This window comes from Gracilinanus agilis, unplaced genomic scaffold (assembly GCF_016433145.1).
Source record: "Gracilinanus agilis isolate LMUSP501 unplaced genomic scaffold, AgileGrace unplaced_scaffold55831, whole genome shotgun sequence".
NCBI classification, from domain to species: Eukaryota; Metazoa; Chordata; class Mammalia; order Didelphimorphia; family Didelphidae; genus Gracilinanus; species Gracilinanus agilis.
The window spans coordinates 1-1441 of NW_025391167.1; the positions used below are offsets into that span (position 1 = coordinate 1).

Below are 1441 nucleotides of genomic sequence, written 5' to 3' on the forward strand. Positions count from 1 at the left end.
GAGCCCTGCGGCTGCGGCCCCTCCTGCTGCCCGGCCCCGTGCTGCCCACCTGCCTCCTGCCTCACCCTCATGTGCCGGCCGGTCTGCTGCATGCCCGCCTCCTGCCAGCCGTGCCAGGCTGTCTGTGCCCCTTCCTGCTGCCAGTCCACTGGCTGCGGGTCTTCCTGCTGCCAAGCCTGTCCCTGTGCCCCGGGCCAGTCCTGCTGCTGTTTGCCCGTGTGTTGCAAGCCCAGCTGCATTGCTCTGTCTCTGTGCTGCCAGCCCAGCTGCTGTGGCCCCTCCTGCTGCCAACCTGCCTGTTGTGTGCCCCTCACCTGCCAGCCAGTATGTACCCCAGCCACCTGCTGTGTGCCTCTCTCCTGTAAACCTACCTGCTGCACTACCTCCTCCTCTTGCTGTTGTGGCCCCTCTTGCTGTCCAGCCCCCTCCTGCTGCCGCCCCACCTCCTCTGTGTCCCTCATCTGCAGGCCCACCTGCTGCAGACCCTCCTGTTGCTCCACCTCCTGTGGACAGAAATCTTGCTGTTGAACCCAGGGCTCTGCTTTCTCTCCATCCTGCCCCCCTTTACGAGCCTCTTGCCTACAGCCCGAAATAGTGGCCCAAATAGTGGCCTCAGCAGCTGCCCAGGAGCACCCCCAAAGGAGCCTCCATTTGGCCCTCCAGGCCCCTCCTGGATTACTTCCCCCCAGGGCTCCCTGGCCCCCCCCAAAGCTCTTCTGACCTATTGCTTCCCCTCATCCTGCTTCTCCAGACCCCTAGTTCTGCTTGCAGGATGCCCCCCTGCCCGCTGCCATCAGGCTCCCTCCAGGCCCTCTGCGTGTGGGCACAGCCCCAGGCACGGGCTCCCCTGGCAATAAAGTGCATCAGTGACCCTTCCTGGCCTCTTGCTCAGGCTCTTTCCTTGTCCCGGCGTCATCAGGCTTGGGGGGATATAATACATGTAACACATACCAATATAATACCATGAGTACCGCACAGCACTGCCCAGGAGCCCCCGAGGCCACATCACAGTGTGCCAGCTGACCCCCACCCCAAGCATACACCCTGACCCATCCCTCCAACCCGCACTCTGCCACCTGCACACCCAGCCAGCACTCCCTCACCCCGGAGCTGTACCCTACAGCCACTCACATGGGATGGCTAAGAGGCGGTTCCCTCCCAGGAGAGACCTCCACGGTCTCTGAGCCAGGCTGCCCCATGTCCCTGCACTCAGAGCTCTGGGAATGGTCTCCCTGAGTATCAGCACAACCATCCCTGGATTGGAGGCACCACTGTCCTGAATGGGCCTTTGCGAGTTAGGGCTCCCTCAGCTACACAGCAGGAACACCAGCAGGGCTCTGCTTTGCCTCAAGAGCATCCCTCCAGGCTGAGAGCAAACAGTACAGGAGGTAACTGGGATGCTGAGAATGACCAGCTGACTTTCTCATGGTAGGGACGCTTT

At 62.1% G+C, this 1441-nt stretch overlaps 1 protein-coding gene across 1 annotated transcript; it reads left to right on the forward strand.

The window, feature by feature from the left end:
• Positions 1 to 6: 6 nt before the first annotated feature.
• Positions 7 to 528, forward strand: LOC123256069 (keratin-associated protein 10-9-like; the record flags this gene model as incomplete). The annotated part of the gene is made up of 1 exon (XM_044684759.1): positions 7 to 528. A coding segment is annotated over one exon (522 nt), but the record flags the coding sequence as incomplete, so codon positions are not given.
• Positions 529 to 1441: the final 913 nt, after the last annotated feature.